The 26,368-nt window shown below is 37.3% G+C and overlaps 1 protein-coding gene across 1 annotated transcript in view; it reads right to left on the reverse strand.

Moving 5' to 3' along the window:
* The window catches only part of CNTNAP2 (contactin associated protein 2), a 1,324,851-nt gene that overhangs the window by 1,063,432 nt on the left and 235,051 nt on the right, over positions 1-26,368 (reverse strand). Inside the window, exon 4 of the mRNA XM_008697394.2 lies at positions 17,281-17,428. Coding sequence (XP_008695616.2) covers positions 17,281-17,428 — 148 coding nt within the window. The remainder of the gene's footprint in view (positions 1-17,280; positions 17,429-26,368) is intronic.

Here is a 26,368-nt window from a genome sequence, read left to right on the forward strand (position 1 = left end):
AAACCCTCTATACATTTCATGAATAAAATAGGGACTCATTCTTTCAAAGCTATTTCAATTTCAATAGTATCTACTATACACTAAGCAGAATGTTCAGGCCCAACACCTACCTACTGACTGAATTCTAAAAGAAATGAATACATACGAATACATACATGTTAACTTTGATATAATACAATAGAAAAGAACAGAACTCAATACTAAAACCAGATCCAGTATGGTTCTGCTACCTGTTCCTTACAGGGTGGTCTCAGAAAAAGCATTTCTCTCTTTAGGGGAGCTCTTCGTTCCTCACCTGCAAACTTAAGATCTAGGTCTAGGTCATACCCAACAGGCCTGCCACCTCTAAACATTTTTGGGCTCCATGACCCCTGTTTTCTGTTTTTCTTTAATGTCAATCATTTCAGAGAATCTCTTTCCTAAGCACTGGAAACTACATTTTGATGTGAAGGCAACTCCTTCTAGAAAATGATTATTACTCTGTATGAATATTAAGACTCATTTTCGATGCTTAACTAATGTTTAAGGCATGTTTCCTTATGAAGTTAAGAACAGATGTTGGATAATAAAATTCATCTCAGAGCGGAGAACCTAAGAAATAAATGAACAGTTACTAAATAATCCTGTGTGCTATCCAAGAGTACTAGGAAATGTGAACAACAGAAACGATAATAATAATGGCTAATATATTTATGACTGCTTACCTTAAGCCAGCCATTGTGTTAAGCACTTTAGATTTATTATCTCATTTAATCCCCATGCCAAATCTATGGAGTGCACATTATTACTCCCATTTTGAGGGGGGCAGAAATGGGGATTTGGGAAACTTAAGCAACCATCTCAAATTACCCATTAAATAAACTTGGCATTTACTTTAGATTTCACTAAAAGAGCTATCTCCTTTCATTGCATCATACTGCTTACCATAAAGGAGAATGTCCTTCAAAATACAGTTAACGCAAATAATCCCTATACATGTATATTGTGTTCAAAACTCAAAAGTAACACTGTGAATTAAATTTTTGCAAATGAATGCTGAATATGTCAAAGATGCAAAAATCACCCCTGTCTCTATGCAATATTAGAGACTAATGCAAACACAAATTATTTTATTTGAAAACTGATGGCTTATAGTTTAAAGTAGAAAAAAGGTATCACTTTGCTTAAGATATACTTTTTACCCTTTCTGATCTAATGACAATGCTTTTTATATTGTATTTATTCTTCATATTATTACTAATTGATGCATTCCATATAATATTCAAAAAGAGATAAATTTTAAAATATAAATCATAATAGTACAGAAATATTATAATGATTCTTCTTATGTACCATTTAAAATATAGATTTTGTGTACTTTTTATGATATTAATTCTCTACATACCACAATTAACAGTTTTGCTATTAGAAATTTGAACACTAAGTAAATTAGTTAATTCAGCTAGCTTTAAATTTTTTTCCAATACAATCACTGTTTTCTCTTTTGAGGTAATGATTTATTGGTGGACCATCCAACAGGTTCCCAATTGGTTCAAATGCCCAGAAGTACCATAGAAGCAGGAGAGAGTCGCTGAGCTTGGGGAAGGAGGGGGTGTGGCCAGGGAGACAGTAAGTTTCAGGGACAAATAAATGTGTACACATTCAATGACATTGAATAAGACCCTAAAATGGAATGACGCCAAGATATGCTAAGATTAAATTCCCCTAAAGCCAAGACGGGAGCTCAAAATACAAATTGTTAATAAAGGGATTAGAACTTTCATACACATCTGAATTTATAAATTGATATTCAAATCTTGCATACATTTGAACACTATATCTGATTACAGTAATTTCTGATAGTAATACAGTTATAGCACGTTAGTAATACAGAAAACTATGTAAGAGAAAATGAAAGTTATCCATAATACCACCTCTTAGAAATAATAGGGTTAATACTCATGCGTTCTTCGTACTTTTTTTAATTTTTAAATTTTAATTTTTTTACCAACTGGTAAATGAAAGAAATATTGCTTTGTATACACAATTTTATGTTCTGTTTTTCTCTACCTAATTCCATATCATGACCATATTTTGTTGTCACTAAAAACTCTACATTTTCATATCGGCTGCACAGACAGTTTACTCAACCATTTCATCTTGTCACAGCTTTCAAAGAACTACTTCTACAAAAAGTCAGGCAAAGAGAAATCCACATTTTTCTCTTCCCATTATTCTAATGGAAGCATTTGGGAATAGGCAATCAATAAATAAACAAAAAAAACACATCATTATCCTGGTTTTTGCACTTACTAGCTAAACAAGGAAACAAAAACTTAAATTAGCCCTCAATTTTCTCATTGATAAAATGGGGAAGATAGTAATTCCTCATTGTAGTAGTTTAAGAGGATTAAAGAAGGCACTTAGCACAATAGCTGACACATCATGACTGGTCAGTAAATGCAGGATACTCTACGTAAATAATGATAACAATAATTCTTACTACTATCCTCAGTGTAGACCTGTAATGCTCTAGTTTTATGCTGCCTGTACAAGCTAACATGCTTTGGTGGGGGGGGGGGGTAAGCTAGGCTGACGACGTGAAATGTAGGTGAGTTATTTTACTTCTTCAAACATTGGTATTCTCCTTTGCAAAATGGGACACTACCACCTATTTTTATACTAACATTACACACATAAGCCAAACACGATAAATGGTAGCTATTTCTCACCTTCTAGATACAGTATTTCCAATTAGATATATTTACAATTCAGATTAATGAAAATTCATCTAAACAAATGGTAGCTTAGTTAACCAAATCACCTTCTTTTTCCTTAATTAAAAAGTACCATGGAAATACTAACGTACTTAATTTTGAAATGAGATCCCAGTACATTATGGAAGATATCACAGTCAAAAGCATTCTCAGCATGCCTGGCTGGCTCAGTCAGTAGAGCAAGAGACTCAATCTCAGGGTCATGAGTTCAAACCCCACAATGGACACGGAGCTTACTTAAAAAGAAATACAACTGTCTATTTAAGAAAAAAATAGTCCTTGATTTAAAAAAAAAAAAAAAAGCATTCCTATTCTTTCCTCTCCCCTCAAAACAGGGATCAAATATCCTACACACACACACACACACACACACACAAATCAATTTTGAGGTCAAGATTACTACAAAGTGAGTGAATCATCTGAACCAGAAGGAAACTGCTCCAAGTTATCCAAATAGCTCTGACTTGGTCATTTCAATTAAAAGCAATAAAAAATCAGCCAAACCAATTTAATGACATCACCCACTAAAGTAATTGTTTAAACCTCTATATAGAGCATAGTTTTACATTGTGTACATATTATACTCTAATTCGTATATCTCTGAATAAACATGATCAAGATGATACAATGATTTTATTCTCAAAATCCAAAGAGCTTTCATTCACTTGGATCCTATCATTCCATTTTCTACCACAGGCCTATAAGGAAGGGAGGGGGAAAACGCACAGCATTTCATATGGATTAGAAAGATCTGAGTGGGATTCCTGAACACATTCACTGGGTCCTGTGGTGTCACGTGGTGTTACATGGTCAACAGAAGTGTTGCAAAAAATGCAAAACCAGGCCTTCCTCCTCTCCTTAATAGTAGGCATAGAGGTCTTTGAAAAGCAGCTGAGAATAAGTAAAGCAAAGCTTTTTTGCATATTTATCTCCCCTCTTAGAAAAAATCAGCCTTCACATTATACTCTAAAGGTCGATGTTTCTCAATCTAAATGGAGTATGTTAAACAATATGAATTTGTATTCTATCAGCAAAGCACAGTCTATAACATTTCTTTTGTTTTTAACTGTCTATTGGCAAATGCAAAAGGCAAAGGAACAACCATATAAATAATACTCAGCCTAAACTGTGAGGAGGATCTAGTCAATCCTACCTTGATCCCAAACTTAAAATCACATTAAAGAAAATGTAAAATTATCCAAAGACGAATACAGATCCAAGATGACCCTAGTTGAAAAGATATTAACTGTGGCAAAGTATCAATGAATTGGCAACTAAAAACAGCTTATATCTTTAAAATGTGTAAAAAATTTTGCACGATTCTCCACAAATGACACAGACAAAAGATACAAGAATTCGGGGGGTCATTTTTCTTGCAATATTTATGCTGATAAGGTGATATAGGAGTGTTTCTACATACAGTATATACACAGGAGCTCTATAACTATAAGCACACTGTAATACCATGATTATCACCCTTATCAAAATGAGTCTTAGGAAATCTCACCATGCACATAGCAAGCACTAAAATACAGATTAAATGAAAACTAAACCGATTCTTACAATGTGTTTTCTTTATTTCACAATGCTGAGCATTGTGAATAACAATCTAATTACCAGTGACAAGTACAATCTATACAAGCAGTTCTCACTCAGGGGCAATGTTGCCCCCCCCACAGGGGACATTTCTTAATATCTGGTGTCAATTTTGGTTGTCACATCTGGACAAGGAAGGATGATGACTAGCATCTAATAGGTAGAGGCCAGTGATGCTGCTGAAGACTCTACACTGAACATCCTCTTGCCCCCATGCCCAGCAATTAATTATCTATCTAGCCAAAAACACCACATGTCAAGGATGAGAGACCTTGATCTATACTGATATTCACCATAGCAGAAGTATAAAACATGATTTGTTTTAAAACATTCTTTTATTTTAGAAAGAATAAGAGCAAGAACAGAGAATAAAAAGAGAATGAGTGGCACAAATTATAAAACAGGAGACACAGATTATAAAAACAGAGTTATAGAAGGTCTTGGGAGAGATGTGGGAGATTCTGTCACCATGCTGAGCAGCTGTTGGACAGCCCAGAATGAGTCTACATTGTTGGTTGACAAAGGAGAAATCACAATGCACTTTCTAGTTATTCTATGCTCTTGAATTCAGAGAACCTCCTTTGCACAACAGTTCTAAATGCATTTGTGTGATGTTTTACCTTAAACATTGTTGAAAACAGCTTGTCTGAAGAATGAATCAAAACCCCCGTTCCATCCTACCCTTTGGATATGCTTCTGTGCTTCTCACTGGGGTTTGCTATACTATTACTAAACTTGCTTTTCGATTGCTGACTTTGGCACTGGTAAATATAATGTATTTCTGGTCAACAAAAGCATTTCTATAACAGACGGACACAACTTATCTAAATTTGGAGTAGAGTTTATTCAGAAGGGCTGTTAAACCAACTGTGCTCAGAGTCAAACACTTAAGAGTGAGTGACCTTGGTCATATTTTTATCTTGTCCTTTGCAACACAGAAAAACCTTGTAAAATGATTTGAGGAAGGGAATTATCTTTTCTATATAAGCACAATGACATAGGAAAGAGGATTCTCCCCACCCCCAATCATAACATTTGCATTTTAAAGTAAGTATAAGAAGCCACTGGCCCATTCTCTAAATTCATTTTGTATGATACACAAATATGGCTGATACAGCATGTTTAAAATTGTACAAACCACTAACTATCTGCTAAACAGCAGGTTGATAACAGGGAAGAAAAAGTGTCGCATGAGGCATAACATGCTGCTGATCTAAGGCTAGTACTTAATAGAATCCATGTAGTGATACTAGGATCAGATGGGTAAATCAGATTTATACAAATAAAGGTCTTGCTAGAGCTAATTATTGGTAAATTATTTTACCAATAATTTCAAGAAACAAGCAATCACGAGGCTCTAGTATGAGGCCTAAAATTATGGTTCAGTATTATGTGTACCCTGACATCCGAGAAAAGCCCAGAGGGTCTCAAATGGCCTAACTGCAAGTTCCCCCTACAGCTCTGCTCCCAGGGTTAAGGTACCTCAGCCAAAAATCTTCCCTTATTTCAGGGATCAGGCACAGTTTCTGCTTAACACTGAGCATTTAGGTCGTGAAATATCTCCAACACTTCAATGATCACCTAGCTTAGGAGTTATTTTCCAGGGAGTCATGTTCATAAATCCAGAGAACCTAAGTGTGTTTACCATAAGCAACATAAAACAGGTTCATAACAGGAATGCTCAAAACATTCCATAGATAAGGACTTTCCTCCTAGAAAAGTTAATTATTTGGGAGTGGAGGGGGAGCTGTTATCAGTATCAGAACGTTTACAAAGAGACTGGCCCAAGTTACCTGCCTTCTTCCCTCAGATCATTCTCCCATTAACTGGAAGAGAAATGGAACAGAGATCAGGTTCAACTCCTCCTTGTCCACCAAAACAAGCACAAAAGACTGAAAAGACTAATATAACATTGTTTGGAGCATAAGAAAATATTACATATATATTCCAATGCAAATAGGACAATGAAAAATTGTGATAATTTTTTCAAGTCTAGGTATGTAAAATATGATAATAGTCTAATAGAAATAAAGAAATAAAATGTTTTAAAATGAGTGATTTTTAATTTTTAAAGTGATATATCCAAATAACTTGCATTGCTGGAAGGTTTAAGTGAGCATACTAAATGATTATTTTATTATACTGTTACTCTTAATTCATGAGGGCGATAACTGCCATCTTAAATATTTGCTCTTTTCTCCCTAGCTAAGCTAATTTAAATAGGTAATAATTAAGACTAACACCTCAAGAATAAAAGCTAATAAAAGAATCTCTAAGTATATATTTGCAGTGTTTTGAATTTTACTTCTTTCCTCACATTAACCAGGGATTATTAAGTGAATGTTGATGGACTGCATAACTGCAATTTTGACTTTCATATTCTTTGCAACCTCCTAACATATATAAGGATTAACACATATATGTAAAAGGTAGCGAAAATATCTCAGGAGCTGAGGTTCCCTGAGGAAATGTACTGACTGAGGTTGATAAACTTTTCTATACCAAAATGCAAGAAAGCTTGAGTTGTGTCGTTTGCAAGCTGTCCTTAAATGAGAGTATTATGATGACCAGTCCTTTAAATTTTCCTGTTGGACATGTGGGCTGTACAATACTGTTGAGATACTTTTCTTGCTGAATATCTTCTCTATGTTTTTATAAATGAGAACTGTAGGCCAATTTTTAATAGCCATTAGAATCTACAAAATAATACTTTCTGTAGGCCATCACTGTGATTATAAAAAGTCCCTGTGGGTGGAGAAGAAAAGAAGAATTAGCCAAAGGAGAGAAGTATCAAATGACAGAGTAGGAGCAATGCTTCATATCGTTATGAAGGATTTCTAGGTCTGTAATTAACTCACTTATGCAAGTCACATAACCCCGTGGATTTTGGTTCCCTCATTAGTAAAATAAGGGATTGGGTTGGGAGGTCTCCTGAGAACTTTTTAAAGTTCTTGTAGAGTATGCACAGAACTCTTTGTATTAATCAAAATACCTTATTTGTAAACCATGCTAAAGCATGGTTTTCGTTATTTTATTCTAATTTTCAACCAGTTATCATAATATGCGTATGTTTTGTTTTAAAATGTGTATTTTTTGGAAAATTACTTTATGAAAAGAATTCTGAACTAGTATTTACAATAAAAAATATACCCTCTCTTATTCCACAACAGAAGTATACTGTTAGTCCTAATTCAAAACTGCAAACAGGTATGAGTATATATTATTCTCTACCAATAATTTTGGTTTATTTTAAATCAACGTTGTTGATTTTATATGTGAATTTAGAAAATTCTTAAGGGTAAATTAGATTTTTATAGTAAGCAATACAATGTAAATCTAACTCTAAATCAATGTCTAAGTAAGCATTTGTCCAAAATATGAACTAGCTGTCATTTGTGACTCTCATGTATCTAAGGAGAAACTTACTTATACTTCCCATGTTATCTCACTGAATAGACTCAATAGTAACTACCTTCCAAGTAAAAGAAATTACACTGGAAAAAATACTTAAATGCTGATAGCATGCATCTTCATAGACATGAAAAATGAGAATGTAATTCTTTGTTTTTCATACTATAAATTTCCTTTCAATGCAAATGTCACCCTCAAATGTCAATCCAGAAATGAGACTCACCAAGTATCTGACTTTTCATTGTATAAAATGACAATAACTTATTATCTTGTAATACCTATACTTTGAATTTACATTGCCAGGTAAGTCAAAACCATAACACAAATGATTCAGTTTATTTTTCACCATCTCAAAAGTATTTTTCACCTGCTATAATAAACTTCTTTTGCTGCATTATTACCATCAAGGTGAGCTACAATTAGATATATACAGATAATCTTTCTATTACAAAGTATTCCAATTCAAGTTTGAAATACAAACTTCTTTTCAAAGACCTGGAGAATATATGCGCTTGAAGCTAAGTTCCATTTCTCTTAATGGCAAGAATATTCCTGGTTATAACATATCAAATTTATTTTTTATCTACTTGCAGGCATAAGAACAGAGCATGTCCTTCATATATAACATGCTACTGTAACAATTTTAATGATCTATTTACCACGTGTAACTTGGCTTTGATAGCTATTAAATCTATTTTTATACCGAATTACTTTTATTTTCACATTAATCTTGATATAAAGTTCAAATTAACTAATTAGAGTATGATATTTTTCCTCTGATGATAAGCAATTTACATGTTTATAATTCATAAGCAGCCTTGTGAAATTATGGTTTAAACAGAAATAACATAAGGCCTCAAAACACTGAAATTAGAAAAAGAAATACTAAATTCTTTGCTTTGTATGACTCTTTTGGGTCATCTATTAATACAGTCAGTACAGCAAGTCTTTCAAAACTGTGTAGGCACCTACAGGACCATTCAATATGATGCAACAGAATCATACCCTGTTCAACTAATGAAAGAATCTATCCAGCATCAAAGAGTAGTCAATTTCCACAGAGGGAGTAAGTTAGGTCTGCATCATTTACATCTGATTTTAGTTCAGTTCAGCAAACATCACTTGCATACGGTCTGATAATTGACAGGATGCCAATAATGAATATGGTGACTGTGTCTGCCCTCTCCCCCAGTATCTCACACTCTGCTATATTTTGGAATACTTTGATACATATTTCACTGGAAATATTCACACAGTGTAATGGGGGTAAAAAGAAATGTGGTTCATTCTGGAAATTCAGAGAAGTCTTCTTGTTGAAAATTGCACCTCAACTGAATCCTGGGAGAGAAGAGACTAAGAATGGAGAGGACACTGTGCTTGGAGAGGATATCCTGGACAAAAGCATGTTCAAGAAGCACAGCATGTACTGGGAAATAGAAATAGTTTCTATTATTAGAGCACAGACTGCAACATGGCAATGAGAGGATGTAAGAATGCAGAGGTAACAGAAAGGGCACTATGTTTCAAGCTAACACCTTAGACTTTAGGCAATGGAACACCATTAAAGTATTTTAACCACAGGTATGATATGCTGCACTTTAGATTTAAAATTAGCAAAATGCTTTACAAATAGAATTCAATAAATGCTAATGGGATTGGTGAGTCTGTATCACAATATACTGATCCCCAGGCAACATAATAAATCTTTTACTTTGTGTGTGTGTATGTGTGTGTGCGAAGAACACAAAATACAAGTAACTAGAACCCTTTTATTTTATGCAAAATTAAATATTTAATTTAAATAGGAAAACATGGGTGGACTTCCAAAACTGCTTCTTAGTTCTCTGCCCAGCTAATCTAAACAGAAATTCTTACTAATTTTAATGAATATATATGTTCTCCAAAATTCATATCCACCTAGAAACTCCAATGATGGCCTTACTTGGGAATGCAGTCTTTTCAGATGTAATTAGTTACTTTAAGATTAGGTCAACCAGGGGCGCCTGAATGGCACAGCGGTTAAGCGTCTGCCTTCGGCTCAGGGCGTGATCCCGGTGTTATGGGATCGAGCCCCACATCAGGCTCTTCCACTATGAGCCTGCTTCTTCCTCTCCCACTCTCCCTGCTTGTGTTCCCTCTCTCGCTGGCTGTCTCTATCTCTGTCGAATAAATAAATAAAATCTTAAAAAAAAAAAAAAAAAAGATTAGGTCAACCAGAGCTACAGGCATCACAATTCTGGACTTTAAGCTGTATTACACAGCTGTAATCATCAAGACAGTCTGGTACTGGCACAAAAACAGACACACAGATCAATGGAACAAAATAGAGAACCCAGAAATGGACCCACAACTCCATGGTCAACTTATCTATAACAAAGCAGGAAAGAATATCCAATGGAAAAAAAGTCTCTTCAATAAATGGTGCTGGGAAAACTGGACAGCCACATGCAGAAGACAGAAACTGGACTGCTTTCTTACACCATATACAAAAATAAATTCAAAATGGATGAAAGACCTAAATGTGAGACAGGAATCCATCAAAATCCTAGAGGAGAACACAGGCAGCAACCTCTTTGATCTCAGCTGCAGCAACTTCTTACTAGACACATCTCCAGAGGCAAGGGAAATAAAAGCAAAAATGAACTACTGGGACTTCATCAAGATAAAAAGCTTCTGCACAGTGAAGGAAACAACAAAACTAAAAGGCAATGGACAGAATGGGAGAAGATATTTGCAAATCACATATCTGATAAAGGGTTAGTATCTAAAACCTATAAAGAACTTATCAAACTCAACACTCAAAAAATAAAAAACCCAGTTAAGAAATGGGCAGAAGACATGAATAGACATGTCTCTAAAGAAAACATACAAATGGCTAACAGACACATGAAAAAAATGCTCAACATCACTCATCATCAGGGAAATACAAATCAAAACCACAATGAGATACTACCTCACACTGGTAAGTATGGCTAAAATTAACAACTCAGTAAACAATGGATGCTGGCGAGGATGCAGAGAAAGGGGAACCCTCTTACACTGTTGGTGGGAATGTAATCTGGTGCAACCATTTTGGAAAATAGTATGGAGGCTCCTCAAAAAGTTAAAAATAGAACTACCCTATGACCCTACTAGGTATTTATCTGAAGGATAAAAATTAGTCATTCAAAGGGGTATGTGCACCCCAATGTTTATAGCTGCAATGTCCACAATATGGAAAGAGCCCAAATGTCCATCGACTAATGAATGGATAAAGAAGATGTGGTATATATGTGCACTGGAATATTACTCAGCCATCAAAAAGAATAAAATCTTGCCATTTGGAACGATATGAATGGAACTACAGTATATTATGCTAAGCAAAAGAAGTCAGTCAGAGAAAGACAATACCATATGATTTCACACATATGTGGAACTTAAGAAACAAAACAGATGAACATAGGAGAAAGGAAGGAAAAGTAAGATAAGATAAAAACAGAGAGGGAGGCAAACCATAAGAGATTCTTAACAATAGAGAACCAACTGAGGGTTGCTGGACGGAGGTGGGTGGGAGGATGGGGTAACTGGGTGACAGGCATTAAGGAGGGAAGTTAATGTTATGAGCAGTGGGTGTTATGTACAACTGATGAACCACTAAATTCTACCACTGAAACTAATACTACACTATGTGTTAACTAACTACAATTTAAATAATATCTTGAAAGAAAAAAAAAAAGGGTTAAGTCATACTGGATTAGGGTGGATCTTAAATCCAATGAGTGGTGTCTTTCTAAGAGAGCCATGTGAAGATACAGACACTAAGACACGAGAGAAGAAGGCTATGTGAAGACACAGACCCCGACACACACAGGGAAGGTCACGTGAGGACACAGACCCCAACAAACACAGGGAAGAAGGCCGTGTAAAAGGGGAGGCAGACACTGGAATGATGCGCAAACAGGTCAAAGAGCACGAAGGACTGCCAGCAACCACCAGAACTCAGGGAGACACATGAAACAGTTTCTCCCTCTGAGCCTACAGAAGGAATCAACTTTGCTGACACCTTGATTTCAGACTCCTGCCCTCCAGAACAAATCCTGTTGTCTAACACTACACAGTCTGTGGTTCTTTGTCACGACAGCCCTGGGAAACTAACATACATATACACCGCAGCACCTCTTGCATAGGCAGCATGGGAGTGTGAGCGTCAGTTTGCGGTCCCTGTAGGAGGACAATCGCATTTGCACAGCATGAAAAGGATAAAACACTGTCCTTTTTTTTGTATTTGGCTTTTCCCAATACTTTTTCCTGCCCTAGTCTGGTGCTTACTTTCCACCACGATTTGCACTGGGCGATATATCCAGGCTTTGTTAATTACTCATCCAAATTGAAGGCATATACAAAAATTAGTTTAGTTATGTGTATCTTGGTTTCCTAAGGCACAGACCTCACTCATGAAGACTCTGATTAAAAGCTAATATAGTATTTGTCCCCAAAAATGCTCACTTCAATCAGGACACTGTGCTGGGCTTGAGTAAAATCAATGTTTGAGTACTGCAGCGATAAATGATTTTTAGAAATTATTAGACCGACTTCTCCCTTCTGCTTCATGTAGTCCCTCTGGTACATAGTAAGAAGATTAGCATCGGTGTTTTGGGAGAAGATTTACTGAGTTGCTAAGTTTTAAAAATAACAGCATCCACTTGTTTCAACTAAACTTGAGGGAAAACCAAATGTAGAGGGAGCAGAATAATTTAAAATGACTTTGGATTCACTGAAATTAGAACTCATATTATCCTCAAGACAAGTCAGGAAACAAACAGTGGAAGTCCTAAAGGCTTCAAAGTAGTGACCTGGAACTAACCTTCTCCACTTGGAATACAGTGAACTTTTTATTTGCAAACTTGAGAAGTACCAAATTTTTCAGATGACAAAGTGATCACGGAAGAACTGCACAGAGGACAAATGACAAACACAAGGGGAATTGCAGAAGGCACACACTCCAACAGAAGAGTGCTCACACTGAGATTTCGCCCTCTCCAGTTCTTCTGGCAAACTTTGAAATAAAAGAAGTACAAACCCATTCCCTATCCTGGAACTTTAAGAAAGACCTCAGATATATCCTCTAAGGGGTTTCTAGAAAGATGAGAGAATTCATTTCTCTCTCCCACGGGAGTAATTGAAGGCTAGTTTCTCCTTGCTGGGACCCTAGCATACACAGTACTGCTAACTATTACGAGGGCAAAATAAAAGAGTATACCTGACTTTTCCCCCTCAAAGATCCATGATTCTTTTTCTCATTGAAAAATCAAAGTCTTTGATGCAATAGTTCACTAAATTAAAAAAAAAAAAAAAAAAAAAGGAAAGAAAGAAAGAAAGAAAGAAAAAGAAATTAGAAGGCCATCTTCTAAGGACCCTCTCTAGCCTGAATTCCAGGATGGGTAAATTTAAACAATAGTACCTTTAGGAAAGTTGTCCATCACAAATATGTTTAGCACATATTTTTTTATTATAAATGTGTATTTTTCTTGGAAAAGACATAAATACAATTTGCATTCTTCACAAACAGATAAATAAAAATAATCTGATCTGGACATTATTAGGAAAATGGCCGAGTTGGGGATCTGGTTAAAGAAAGGACTAGTCATCAACTCTTTGACAATAAAGACTGCGTCCAGGATGATTAAATCATTGTTCTCCAAACTAACGGAACAATCAGAGAATTCCATTTAAAAAATAAATGTTGTAGGTTCTTTAAACTATAAAAGAACATGGAAGAAAAATAATAAGCAGATGTTTTGGTTCTTCTAATCTACACCAACCAGTATGGTAGCCAGTAGTCACACTATTTAAATTCAAAATTCAAGTGAATTAAACTAAATACAATTTAAAGTTTAGTTCCTGAGTTGTCTCAGCTACGTTTTAAGTGCTCAAAAGCCAAATGTGACTAAGGGACTACAGCAGGTCAAGGACATTTACATCTTTGTTTAAAGTTCTACTGAAGAACACTCCTCTAGAGCTATTTTTGTATCTTTTTTTCCCCCTAAAATGATATTGATACTTGTATCATTTCCAGTCCCTGTTACACAAATTACCCCCAAGTGGGTAGCTTAAAACAACAGCTCTGTTCTCTCACAGTTTTGGAGGCCAAAAGTCCCATATCAGTTTCACTAGGTTCAAATCAACAGGTCAGCAGGACCTCAATTCCTCCAGAGGCTCCAGGGAGAATCTACTCCTCTCCTCTTCCAGGTTTTGGTGGCTGCTGACATCCCTTGACTTATAAACGTATCACTTGATCTCTGCTCCATGGTCACAGTGCCTCCATTTTCCTGTCTGTGAATTCTCCCTCTGCCCACCTCTCAAAAGGATAGAACCCACTGTACTTAGAAGCCCCCTGGACAATGCAGGATAATCTCCCTATGTCATGATCATTAACTTAATCAAACACTCTGCCTTATTAAGTAACATTTACAGTTCCAGGGATTAGCACCTGATATCCTACTACAATGGTATTTTTCAATTTCTATTTTACATTTTATTTTATGTTGCCAATTCATCATTTACTCCACTGGCACCTACTGTTATAATGTTAATACAGTTTCTTAAAGTGTACGACTTTCCCCCCTAGAGTGGCTTATGCCCTAGAAAAGCCTAGCTTCCTACTTAGCTTCAGGTATTTTTTTCCTTCCCATCTTGTGACTGTCAAAGCCCGGGCTAGATGGAGAAGGCCATGATAGCATGAGCTCACAACTTCACAGATCCACTTGCAACAACTGTAGAACACGCTGTCCTATTTTAAGCCACGCCTGTGTCACCCTACACTATTTGCCTTTGGGCATGCGGCATTTGACCTTACTCTGAGTTCTAAAGTAACTCCATTGATAGTGTTGGTTTAAAAATCATTATTTTTAAAGAAAGCCATCTCAAAAATAACACGTCTGAAAAGAGAAAGAGAGGGAGTTGGCTATAAAAACTACTCAAAACAATTAGAAAAAAGATAAATAAAAGACAACCCAATAGAAAAACAGGCAAGATTCTTTTAACACTTCAAAGAAAGAGGCTATACATATGAATGACAAGCATGACCTCCTTAAAAATCAGGAAAGTGCTCACTAAAACTAAAATGAGATATAATGAACACCCACCACATGGCTAAAACTTTCAAATCAATACTAAGTACCCAAATTTGTGAAGCAACAGGAACTCCAGTACACTGGTTGTGGGACTCTAAGTTGATACAACCACTTCGGAAAAAATTTTGTCATTATTGACAAAAATTAAACATGCATATATCCTAACCTAGTAGTACCCTTTCCTAAGCTGACATCCACGAGGAACATTTATAGCAATTCTATTAAACAGTCGAAAATGGAAACAATTCAAATATTCATTAACATAAAATGAACTGATGATTGTAGAATATTCACACAACAGAGTAACAGTGCCAATGAAAATAATCAAATACCTTAAATAACAGTGTGGATAATTCTTACAATTATTATTTTGAAGAAAATAAGTCAGATGGGAAATAATGTATATTTTAGGATTCCATTTTTATGAAACTAAAAAAATGTAAAATTATGAAGATAAAAATCAGGTGAATTTTTACTTTTAAAAAGCAGCAGTAACTGGGAGGGGGCCTGATGGGTGCTTCTGGGGTGTCAATATGATTCTTTTATTGACTTCGTGATGATCACATCATTGTTCATTTTGTTGGAATTAAGGAGTAGGAAAATAGAACAGTGGTAGTGAGCTCTAGCAATGTGCCAGACTCACCGGTTTTCCTCAGGCGATGTGCCTCTGGGTGAATTTTAACTTTCACTATTTTTATCCTAATAAATACTACTATATTAATTGTCCCACCTTGTCTCTCATAGAATGTCTTCCTTATTCACTGTGGTATTACTAACATTCAGCATATTTCATGACACATAAAAAGTATTCAAAAGTAATTATTAGTAAATTACACACCTCATGGTTTCCATGAAGAGTATTACACATTTTTCATTTACTGAAAGCTGAACATGCTCCCTAGAAAATCCATCATGCAGAGAAAAATACCACATTTTGTCTTGGCCTTCCCAATGCGCTGACAGTTAGAATACATGTGAACGCAGTTCTGTATCCTTAATATACAGATCACACAGAGAAAACCCAGATTTATGTCAGGCCACATTTTAGGCTTCTCCTAACAAGTTAAATCTTCGTCCTGAAGATCTACATTCTGCTGAAGAACTAAATTTCTATGCCTCTCTACTCATTATATTTGCTATAATAAAGTGATGACCAAATAAAACAAACACGTATAGAATTTTTAAATGATCTCCATGACCCCTTTCAGTAACCAGTTCAGTTTGCACTAACAATGTTGCCCATGAATAAATAAATAGGATTTGGTCATCATGACAGCTACTATTTTCACCAATCTCTGTAACTGACTCGTACATAGGTGAAAGCTTTATACATATTTTTATTATAAACTACCAAATGTTTGGTTAATTTTAAAAACCTTGCCAATAGGTCATTTGCCATCTTCTGGTTATAGAGAACTTTTATTTTGACGTATCTATAGGAAGGGTAGGGGAGAGTCCAATAGTAGACTCCTAGGAGGAGGGAAATATTTTATCAGAGAATTCATATTCTAAAGCCAGTATTTGCAAATCATGTATTTGCAGTATGATTCTCTACTACCTAGTAGCCTCAAAATAGCTCAAACAATCTTTAAAGTAATTCTGTGTTGGCACTGCCTTCATAGAAGCAAATAAGCAAAGATAAATCATCAACCTTGGCCTGAAAGAAATTCCACAGATGAAGTTTTAAAGAAACTAAGGTCATAGTCAAGGAGACAGAGAAGAGAAGGACAGGCAGATAAGGAGGCTACAAAGAAGAAAGACAGAAGAGGAGGAGGAGCAAACAAGCACTACTGGTAAAAATGAGCAGAAGCAAGACAGCAGAGCTTCAATCCCCAAAAATCCATAATATTACAATTATTAGACATATATATAATGCATTTAAGAAATAAAAAAAAGTTTAAAACATGATTAAAAGAAAAGAATCATTTTAGGTGACCAAGTCAATTTTTAAAAGGAGCAAATAAAACTTACAGGCATATAAAATATTATTGACATTAAAACTTAGTGGTTAGCTTTAAAATAGTAAAAGGTGAAATGGATGAGAATTGAAAGGAAATTCTCAAGACTGTATCCAAAATCCATCATAAAGAGTCAAAATGATGGATAATACAGTAAGTTTCTAATTTTTAAATACTGCATAAGACTTCGGGCAACTTAATTAATAAGCTTTGTCGTTTTAGTCTACTGAACAAAAATCACTTCCCAAATCTTCTGCTTTAGGTATTTTTATATGTGTTTTTGTGCAAAGATGTAAAAATATACAAATAAACTCACACATTATTTATATATAAAAACAAGACAGTTTATTGTCAGAGAAAGCAAGTAATGTTAAATAATCAAAAATAAACAAATTACTAATTAAGTGAAGATGACAAAATCCACCACAAATTTAAACAGATACTCACAGTAAGAACAGCCATAGACTTCAATTCTGAGCCCAATGCGGCCTTCTCCGTTCCAGTCCAGAGGCACCATGCGCACATAGCGGGCAATAACGGGATGCTGTAAATCATGCCGAACCACACTATCAGAGTTGATGTTCCCAGGAAATGCCTGGAAAAAAAGAACAGGGATTAAAAAATTAAAGAAAAACGTGCTTTGGAAACAACCACGTTCTCTGTGTGCTAAGTAAATTTAAATTTTTTTATCCAATGGCAGGATTTTATATTTTCTACTGTAAACAATTTGAACAAAGCTACTATACTTCCTTTATTTGAAAACAAGTCTGGTTTTAAACAGAATAGGCCAAAATTTCTATAGCTCCTTCAAAGGTGAAAATACACATATATTAGAAGAATGAAACACTATATGGTACCCACTGTAGTATCCAGTAAATATTTAAATTATGAGTTCTAATATTTTGCATTTAAATTACAAACAGTTTTTTAGCCTCCAACCATGTTTCTTGCTTTTTAAAAATCTTATCTACATTACCCATGCCACCAATAGAAATCTGAACTTTTTTCACCATCTTAGATAAAAGGAAGAACTGAATACATTGTGCAAGTAGCCAGGGTTTTCTTCTTTTTATTGGCATGAACACATTTACAGAGTTTACGAGTTGATCAGAAATGTGTCCATTCCATATTTCTCATTTACAGAGGATTCTGTCAAATCAAAAGAGTGATTTCCCATGAACCTTATTTACATTGAAAAGTTCACATTGTTTATGTTTTTTCAGCAGAGAACAAATGGATTTTCTTCAGGCATGGCTATCATTTATTCGGGAAACATTTGTAAAACATCCACTCCATAATAAGTATAGAACAAGATAATATGGGGGACATAAGATGTCTAGAGCCATAGACACTACACTCAAAATGATCACAATCTAATAACAGGGAAAATGTCAGTATAAAATTCTAATTCAAGGAAGATTTAAAGCAATAGACAATCATAATTTAGAAGATATAAGTCAAATAAGTGAGAAATATGTTTGTTCCATTTTAAACATCAGCTGTTCTAATTTCATACATACATTCTAGCTCTGTCTGTATTAGATAACTTGAGTTTTTGTAATGCTGTATTCCACGTGACATCCTCTTTTATATTTGTTTATATGATCTCTTAAACACTGAAATAAAAATTTTAAGAAGAAAACTACCCTTTTATAATCACAGAATAAACACAACATAAGCACCATATTATGTGACTAAGTTGTCTTCTTGACCTGAGGCTTTGAATTTGCTTCTATATAAAAATATAAGTTCTACCTTTAAAAAATTATTTTGTAACAATTTTTATACACATAGAATTGACAATAAGCAAAAAAAGACATGCTTTTGATAAAAAGTACATAGCAGCTTTGAAGCAGGAGGCTCTGGTTTACTCTCACACACATGGCACAACCCTGAATTTGTGGTTGCAAGGTTTGTTACCTGATGGGCACTCTTTGGTCACACTCCAGCCTCCAAAACTCAAAATGTGCAATGTAAGACCTAGTAATATGGGGCTCAAACTGAAATATTTCCTCAGGATTAAAACTATTTTGTATAACATTTAAATGTCCAACAATCTACACAAGAGTAAAACTTAGTCTATAACATGTACAATTGTGTGTTTGAAAACTGGGATAGTCGTCAGGGATGATTCCGTTTCACCCTCCGGGGTGATCTTCATTCTAGCTCCATCTACCTTTTCAGAATGGGCCACACCCTGCATCAAGCCTGCAATGAGCTTTAGGTTATAAATGTTAACACTGAGAGCATCTTCTTTGTACCTTGCTGACAAAATTTGATCAAGAAAAACAGCAGAAGTTTTTTTTTTTTTTTTTTTTAGGTATTTTTCTAGCCAGGTTGTAGCTTTACAAAGATGCCACAAATCTATTTTATGAAATTGGGGCTGCATTTTAATACCACTACTGGTGGTTCTGGCTCCAAAAGGAATATGGGTCAGCATCCCTGACCAAAATCACTGCAATTAAATCCCTATAGCATTTAAATTAATCTAAAAATTACCTTAACTATTACTAAATAACAATACTAACTTAAGGATATGCTTGCCATAGTCTTTGGTGATGATATATAAATATTAACAACAACAATATCAAGTAACTCTTTTGGAACTCTATCTCTGAGCATCTGTAGTCCTTTGAGGCCTGATAGAAAACAAAACACTCTTCTGTGTTTCTCCTCTACTCCAAAACTTCACTCTGACACCAGATGCAAGAGTTTTCCCACACATCAAGAAATTCTCTGATTCTTCGTGAACACTAGCTAGCGGTCCTATAATTTAACTCAATTCTGACACTACTTACCTGGAGTTAGAGTGAGATTCCACAGGCTAGGGGGGGAGTCCCACAAACCGCCCTGCCTCAGATGCCCATCTCAAGTCTACTTTGTCCCTTCTGCTTCTGACAGACCAGCTAAAAATAGGTTCCCATGACTCCCTTCTTAAGTCTAATCATTTGCTAGAATGGCTCACGAAACTCAGAAAACCAGTTTACTACAGATTACTGGTTTATCACAAAAGGATACGACTCAGCAATGCCAGACAGAAGAGATGCACAAAGCAAGGAATACAGGCTTCCACACCTTCTCCAGGGCTGCCACCTCCCCAGGTCCTCTACATATTCACCAGCCCAAAATACCTCCCAACTTCAACTTCAGAGATTTTTATGGAGGTCTCATTATGCAAGCAAAATCATTAAATCATTGGTCATTGATGACAAAACTCTCCAGAGGTCAAGATGATTCCACTGCTAAACAACCCCCTCCTTTTTGTGATTACCTAGGGGGCTTTCCAAAAATCACCTGGAGCATAAACTCTGGTGTGGTTCAAAGGAGCTTATTATGAATAAAAAAAAAAAAATACCCATTTCACCTTTATGGCACTTATCACTTAGGAAACTGCAAAGGTTTGAGGAGCTGTGTGCCAGGAATGATGGACAAAGATCAAAAAATATGTTTCTTATAAATCACATTACCACTGACCTAAAACAATGAAAAAAATTGCAAAAGGCAATACTAAAACTACAAAAGTGCACAATACAGGCAGTAATTTCAATAATATCTGGAGTTCTATGAAAACTATGCAATCAGAAAAAAAGAAAGAAACAGACTTCAGCTAGACAGGAGGGCAGAAGACCGTTTGGGAGATAGAGATAAATGGAGAAGGACACAGCAAAGAACAGGTTATTCCTGGTGCAGCGAAGGAACTCAGGTCTAGGACTTCAGACACCCAGGGCCTAGATGTACTTATGCTGAAATTTCGTTCTGAATGGACACTTCTCTAGGCCTCATTTTTTTCATTCCTTCTCCTCATGTCTCTCTCCCAAAATAGGCTTGGCTAGCTTATTTGCACACACCATTTTAGATCTAATATTGTGGACTCTCTAAAAAGATGAACTAAGGTATATTCAAAAACAGGTATTAAAAGACATAAGTCTGACTGGAAGGAAGAGTGCATATTGGAAAATAACAGTGTTTTAGGAAGTTCTGTCTAATTATGGACAAAAGAATCTAGCATGCATTTCCTAAAAGAAATGACAGAATAACAGCCACATTCAGGAGATTCTGGGTGGTGGAAGGTCCTACTGGGGGCAAAAAGACTAGCAACAAGGAATTAAGGGTCAATATCAATGTGGTGGTAGGGGAAATAAGAAAAATGAAAGATGGATATGATATTTCAAAAGAGGAATTAATAACATTTTGAAAGAAGGGAATAGGAGAAAAGATATAAACTAATCTATTCCAAGGTATTAACATCTAGGAATTAATGACAGAAAAAAAGGGGGATAAAATGGTAGGTAACAATTCTCCCCCTCTTGAGCAACCTCTTATTTTCACTGAGCAACAGCATCTAGATTTTCTTTAAAATGTTACCCACTGTCCAACAGAATCGGGAGAGGCAAATGCCACACTATAGCCCCAGGAGTGGGGTACCTAACTTAATGAGACTCCATTTTAGCACTTGTGCTGGAATGACTCATTCATATATGCATTCATTCACTGATCCATTCACTTACTCATTCATTCACTCAGGAAACAGCTAAGAGTATCTATGCACAATATATTGTTCAAATCACTGGGGTTACAGGAGTAAACAATATAGTTTCAGTTCTCATGGCATGATATACCAGATCATACTGAACATCCAGGAAATCACCCCGAGATGTAGGAAGATACATCTGGATCTCTACAAATGAACATCTCCAGTGCTGAGTATTGAGGTGCGAAGCAGGGAGCTGTGAATATCGGAAGATAAGCGGAAGGGGGAGGGAGCCGGGCTCTCAGGCGACGGGAAAAAGTAGCCAAATGCACTGGGGAGCAGGCCGGACTCCCGGACTGGCACCCTCGAGAAAGCAGACTGAGACTGTGAGCCTGGGAACGCGCACGCAACCAGACTGAAAACCGGAGCTCCAGAGCACTCACTGGAATTGGACTAAAACCGGGAACTCGGGAGCGCACGCACAACCAGAATGAAAATCGGCGCTTCAGAGTGCACGCAAACCACACTGAAACAGGGAGCTCGGGAGCAAACTCGGGAGCACCTGCGGAACCTGGTCGGCTGGCAGTGTTAGAAGCACAAAGGACACAGAAGTGCAGGCCCTGGAAGTGAGGGCTGGGACAGTGGCTGTGGGGCGCACAACCCAAGACGCTGGGGGGTTTTTAGCAGCACTGACAGAAACAGTTAAGGTGGCCAGGAGACCTCAGTGGAGAGCAGACTGCGATCTCTCTGTTCTGAGACAGAGGCTAGGATATGGCCACTGAGGCTCTGACTCTCAGAACAGTCACAGAAAACCGCCAGGGAAAGCCACCAAAAAACAAAAGACGGGAAATACTGGTTCACATTGTGCCCATCCCCATCCCCGTCGCAGTGGACAGGGCGACTCCACCCAAACAGGGTTGCCTGAGTATCAGTGCAGCAGGCCCCTCCCCGCAGAAGTCAGGCTGAAAAATCAAGAAGCCCACATCCCTAAGGTCCATATAAAACAAGTGCACATTGCTTGGATCCTGGTCAATAATTTGGGCTCTGGGCATGCCCACAACCTCTCCTCATCAGAATGACAAGGAGGAGAAATCCCCCCACCAACAAAGAAAAGATACAGAGTCTGTGGCCTCTGCCACAAAACTAATGAATATAGATATAACCAAATTGTCAGAAATGGAGTTCAGAGTAAAATGGTCAAGATTCTTAATGTGTAGGCTTCAAAAAAATATTAACAAAAATACGAACGAGAATATATAATCTCTAAGGGAGGAAATGAGAGCAAATCTAGCAGAAATTAAAAATGCTGTGAATCAGGGGAAGGTTAAGATGGCGGAGGAGTAGGGGACCCCTTTTTCAGCTGGTCCCCTGAGTTGAGTTGGATAGGTACCAGACCAGCCTGAACATCCACGGAATCAGCCTGAGATGCAGGAAGATAAACCTGGATCTCTACAAATGAACATCTCCAGCGCTGAGTATTGAGGTACGAAGCGGGGAGCCGTGAAACCGCACACAGATATTGGAAGGTAAATGGAAGGGGGAGGGAGCCGCTGCGCTCGGGCGCTGGGAAGTGGTAGCCACCTGCACGGGGGAGCGGGCGGACTCACGGACAGACGGCACCCACGAGAAAACAGACTGGGACTGTGAGCGGGGAGCACGCGTCACCAGATTTCTCACGGAACTCCGGTGTGCTCACTGGATCGAGACTGAGACTGGGAGCTCCAGGAGCGCGCGGGGGTGGCTGGCAGCTGGCTGTGTTACACAAAGGACAGAGAAGCCCCGGCCCTGGAAGTGAGGGCTGGGACAACGGCTATGGGGCGCACATCCTGGAACACTGCAGGGTTGAGCAACACCAACAGAAACAGACTTAAAGTGGCCAGATCATCAGTGGAGAACGGCCTGCGATCCCCTCTGTTCTGTGACAGAGGCTGAGATTTGGCTACTGTTGCTCTGACTCTCAGAAGAGGCACAGCAAACCGCCAGGGAAAGCCGCCAGAGAACAAAAGCCTGGAAACACCGGCTCACAGTGTGCCCATCCCCATACCCCCTTGCAGGAGACACGGAGACTCTACCCAAACAGGATTGCCTGAGTATCGGCGCGCAGGCCCCTCCCCCAGAAGGCAGGCTGAAAAAAATCAAGAAGCCCACATCCCTAAGGTCCCTATAAAACAAGGGCGCACGGCCTGGGTCCTGGTCAATAATTTGGGCTCTGGACAACCCCGCAACCTCTCCTCATCAGAATGACGAGAAGGAGAAATCCCCCCCAGCAAAGAAAAGACAATGAGTCTATGCCTCTGCCACAGAACTAATGAATATGGATGTAACCAAATTATAAGAAATGGAATTCAGAGTAACAATGATCAAGATGATGTGTAGACTTGAAAAGAGTATTAAAGAAAATGTTAATGAGAATATAGAATCTCTAAGGGCAGAAATGAGAGCGAATCTGGCAGAAAATAAAAATTCTATGAGCCAAATGAAGTCAAAACTAGAGGCTCTGACGGCCAGGGTAAATGAGGCAGAGGAACGTATTAGCGAATTGGAGTGGGTTAGTAGAAGAGAAAGCTAAAACAGAAACTGGACTTAAAAAAATCCATGCCCACGAATGTAGGTTACGGGAGATTACTGACTCAATGAAACGATCCAATGTCAGAATCATTGGCATCCCCGGGGGGGGGTGGTGGAGAAAAACAGAGGTCTAGAAGAGATATTTGAACAAATTGTAGCTGAAAACTTCCCTAATCTAGCGAGGGAAACAAACATTCGTGTCCAAGAGGCAGAGAGGACCCCTCCCAAGCTCAACCACGACAAACCTACGCCACGTCACGTCATACTGCATTTCGCAAATATTAGATCCAAGGATACAGTATTGAAAGCGGCCAGGGCAAAGAAATTTCTCACGTACCAAGGCAAAGGTATCAGAATTACAACAGACCTGTATACTCAGACCTGGAATGAGAGAAAGGGTTGGGGGGGCATTTTTAAAACTCTTTCAGAGAAAAACATGCAGCCAAGCATCCTTTATCCAGCAAGGATGTCATTCAGAATGGATGGAGAAATAAAGACCTTCCAGAATCGCCAGTCATTGGACTGAGAGTAAGGGGATGGAGTACCATCTTTCACGCAAATGGACCTCAAAAGAAAGCTGGGGTAGCAATTCTCATATCAGATAAATTGGATTTTAAACTACAGACTATAGTTAGAGATGCAGAAGGGCACTATATTATTCTTAAGGGAAGTATTCAACAAGTGGATATGACAATTATAAATATATATGCCCCCAACAGGGGAGCAGCAAGATACACAAGCCAACTCTTAACCAGAATAAAGAGACATATAAATAAAAATACATTAATAGTAGGGGACCTCAACACTCCACTATCAGAAATAGACAGAACACCCTGGCAAAAACTAAGCAAAGAATCAAAGGCTTTGAATGCCATACTCGACGAGTTGGACCTCATAGATATATATAGAACACTACACCCCAGAACCAAAGAATACTCATTCTATTCTAATGCCCATGGAACATTCTCAAGAATAGACCATGTTCTGGGACACAAAACAGGTCTCAACCGATACCAAAAGATTGAAATTATCCCCTGCATATTCTCAGACCACAACGCTCTGAAATTGGAACTCAACCACAAGGAAAAATTTGGAAGAAACTCAAACACTTGGAGACTAAGAACCATCCTGCTCAGGAATGACTCGATAAACCAGGAAATCAAAAATCAAATTAAACAATTTATGGAGACCAATGAGAATGAAAATACAACAGTCCAAAACCTATGGGATACTGCAAAGGCAGTCCTAAGGGGGAAATACATAGCCATCCAAGCCTCACTCAAAAGAATAGAAAAATCTAAAATGCAGTTTTTATATTCTCACCTCAAGAAGCTGGAACAGCAACAGAGGGACAGGCCTAATCCACGCACGAGGAAGCAGTTGACCAAAATTAGAGCTGAAATCAATCAAGCAGAAACCAGAAGTACAGTAGAGCAGATCAACAGGACTAGAAGCTGGTTCTTTGAGAGAATCAATAAAATTGACAGACCACTGGCAAGACTTATCCAAAAGAAAAGAGAAAGGACCCAGATTATTAAAATTATGAATGAAAAAGGAGAGGTCACGACGAACACCATTGAAATTGGAAGGATTATTAGAAATTTTTATCAACAGCTATATGCCAATAAACTAAGCAATCTGGAAGAGATGGAATCCTTCCTGGAAACCTATAAACTACCAAGATTGAAACCGGAAGAAATTGATTCCTTAAACAGGCCAATTAATTATGAAGAAATTGAGTCAGTGATAAACAACCTTCCAAATAACAAAACTCCAGGCCCGGACGGTTTTCCTGGGGAATTCTACCAAACATTCAAAGAAGAAATAATACCTATTCTCCTAAAGCTATTTCAAAAAATAGAAACAGAAGGAAAGCTACCAAACTCATTCTATGAGGCCAATATTACCTTGATCCCCAAACCAGGCAAAGACCCCCTCAAAAAGGAGAATTACAGACCGATTTCCCTAATGAATATGGACGCCAAAATCCTCAACAAGATACTTGCTAATAGAATCCAACAGTACATTAAAAGGATTATCCATCACGATCAAGTGGGATTCATACCTGGGATGCAAGCGTGGTTCAATATTCGCAAATCAATCAGCGTGATACATCATATCAACAAGAAAAGACTCAGGAACCATATGATCCTCTCAATCGATGCCGAAAAAGCATTTGACAAAATACAGCATCCTTTCCTGATTAAAACCCTTCAGAGTGTAGGAATAGAAGGTACATTTCTCAATCTCATAAAAGCCATCTATGAAAAGCCTACTGCAAATATTATTCTCAATGGGGAAAAGCTGGAAGCCTTTCCCTTAAGATCAGGAACTCGACAAGGATGCCCACTCTCGCCACTATTATTCAACATAGTACTAGAAGTCCTTGCAACAGCAATCAGACGACAAAAAGGGATCAAAGGTATTCAAATTGGCAAAGAAGAAGTCAAAATGTCTCTCTTTGCAGATGACATGATACTCTATATGGAAAACCCA

The sequence above is a fragment of the Ursus maritimus genome, unplaced genomic scaffold, assembly GCF_017311325.1.
Source record: "Ursus maritimus isolate PB19 unplaced genomic scaffold, ASM1731132v1 scaffold_3, whole genome shotgun sequence".
Taxonomy (NCBI): domain Eukaryota; kingdom Metazoa; phylum Chordata; class Mammalia; order Carnivora; family Ursidae; genus Ursus; species Ursus maritimus.